At 30.7% G+C, this 1865-nt stretch overlaps 1 protein-coding gene across 1 annotated transcript in view; it reads right to left on the reverse strand.

The window, feature by feature from the left end:
* Positions 1-1865, reverse strand: part of LOC102678924 (fibrillin-1-like) — a 146358-nt gene that overhangs the window by 21712 nt on the left and 122781 nt on the right. The window contains exons 13-15 of the mRNA XM_031508983.1: positions 1544-1657; positions 809-914; positions 239-428 (exon numbers count right to left, since the gene is read on the reverse strand). Coding sequence (XP_031364843.1) covers positions 239-428; positions 809-914; positions 1544-1657 — 410 coding nt within the window. The remainder of the gene's footprint in view (positions 1-238; positions 429-808; positions 915-1543; positions 1658-1865) is intronic.

The following is a 1865-nucleotide window of genomic DNA, read 5'->3' on the forward strand; positions in this document are numbered from 1 at the left end:
ATTCCTTTAATACAAAAATTGTCTCATCCATCTTTTTTTTTTTTTTTTATCAAAATTTACAATCTTGTACATACCAAAGTTATATATATATATCTTTTACGAAATTTTATTCTGTACCTTTTTTATATTTAATATTTCCAACGTTGACAGACGAGATTCGTGAATATTTGTAAAGAAAATTAACACATTACATATGACATATTTTTACATATATTTTGCACAATAAATTGTTACGCACTTCTGCATGCAGGGGTGGTTCCATAGCACGGCATCTCGATTCCGCTGAAATGCAAGTTCTCTCGTCGGAAGCCAACACGAGGTCGCCATTGCACGTACAGTAGTAACTTCCGGCTGTGTTAACGCATCCACCGTTGCAACCCCCGTTATGGTTCAAGCACTCGTTTATATCTTGGCACTGGTTTCTATTTCTGGGAACAAAAACCGGAATTCATCTGCAGAAATCTCGATGGTACGAAAATCGTGAAATCCTTTTCGAGAAAGAGCAATTAAAATTTCCATGCAAAATTTCTTCCACGATTCTTTTTTTATCGAAGGAAAGGATCGATAAGGAAAAAACTCGAGTTAGAATTAAATTTGATTTTTAAATTTTCATCCAAGTATATAATTTAATATTGGAGATTAAGAGAAGAATTAAATTATTTATCGTTCTTTCTTTTTTTCTTTTTTTTTTTTTTTTTTAGAATTTTAACAAGTCTCGATTTCAATACCAGAGAATACAATTATTGAATTTTTTTTTTTGTTCGCTCAGAGAATCGCATAGAGAGATAAATTTAATTAGTCGCCTCACCTTCGTCTTGGTATATATCCAGGTCGACAAGCGCATACATAGGAACCGACTGTATTAATGCAGTCATGCTCACATCCGCCGTTGTTCCACGCGCATTCATTTATATCTAATTAGAAACAATTATAATCACTATTTTTTATAAGATGCAATTATTTTAATAACAAAGAGTAATACAAAAATTTAAATTCTATTATATCTATCATATAAGCACTATTCTTTTCTTAATATATTTCACATGTATTATTTTTGTTTCAGGAAAAAAAAAAATCAAAAAGAGGAAATACTTTTAATCCAACTTGAAAATTCATCCAAATTCAATACAAAATTCTTCGATTATGACAAAAATTTCCATGTTATTATATTTTGCCTTCCTAATCAAATTTCATCATTCAACGATTCCTCCAACATTCCTCGAATTTCTGAAACGGACAACAATCCTTTAACTATCATGAAAGCCGGAGTATTCCAGTTTAACAAGCGATTAGTCGTCACGAATCCCTTCCATCTGGCCAAAATTACATCAGTCAGGCATAGTATGCCAACAGCTTTCCCTCCAAACACCCATTGAAGTCGCCCATACTTGCCTATGCAATCATCTCAACATGGACTAAATCTCAGCTATACCATAACATATACAAGAACAAATCGTCTTTCTTTACTTATCCCCATACATACAGTAATATCTGTACGATATATTTTAATCGTTAATATTTTTTTTTTTTTTTTTAGACGTACCTACGCAATGATCGCCTTCCAATCGATGGCCAATGTCACATTCGCAACGATAACTGCCATAAGAATTGATACACTCAAACCCTTTACAATCCATTGTGGCGCATTCGTCGATATCTGGAAACGATGAATTATTCTTTTCGCTTCTTTTTTGGGATAATTGTTTATATAATTGGTAAATATAATGTGTTAATATTTAAAATATTTTTAAAAAAATTCTGCCAACGTTTTATATTATTTTATTTTTCTTTTTAATTTGTTTCTTAATAGATTATAGATCTTTTTCTTTTCTTTTTCTTTTTCTTTTTTTTTTTTTTTTTTTTAA

The sequence above is a fragment of the Apis dorsata genome, unplaced genomic scaffold, assembly GCF_000469605.1.
Source record: "Apis dorsata unplaced genomic scaffold, Apis dorsata 1.3 scaffold_117, whole genome shotgun sequence".
NCBI classification, from domain to species: domain Eukaryota; kingdom Metazoa; phylum Arthropoda; class Insecta; order Hymenoptera; family Apidae; genus Apis; species Apis dorsata.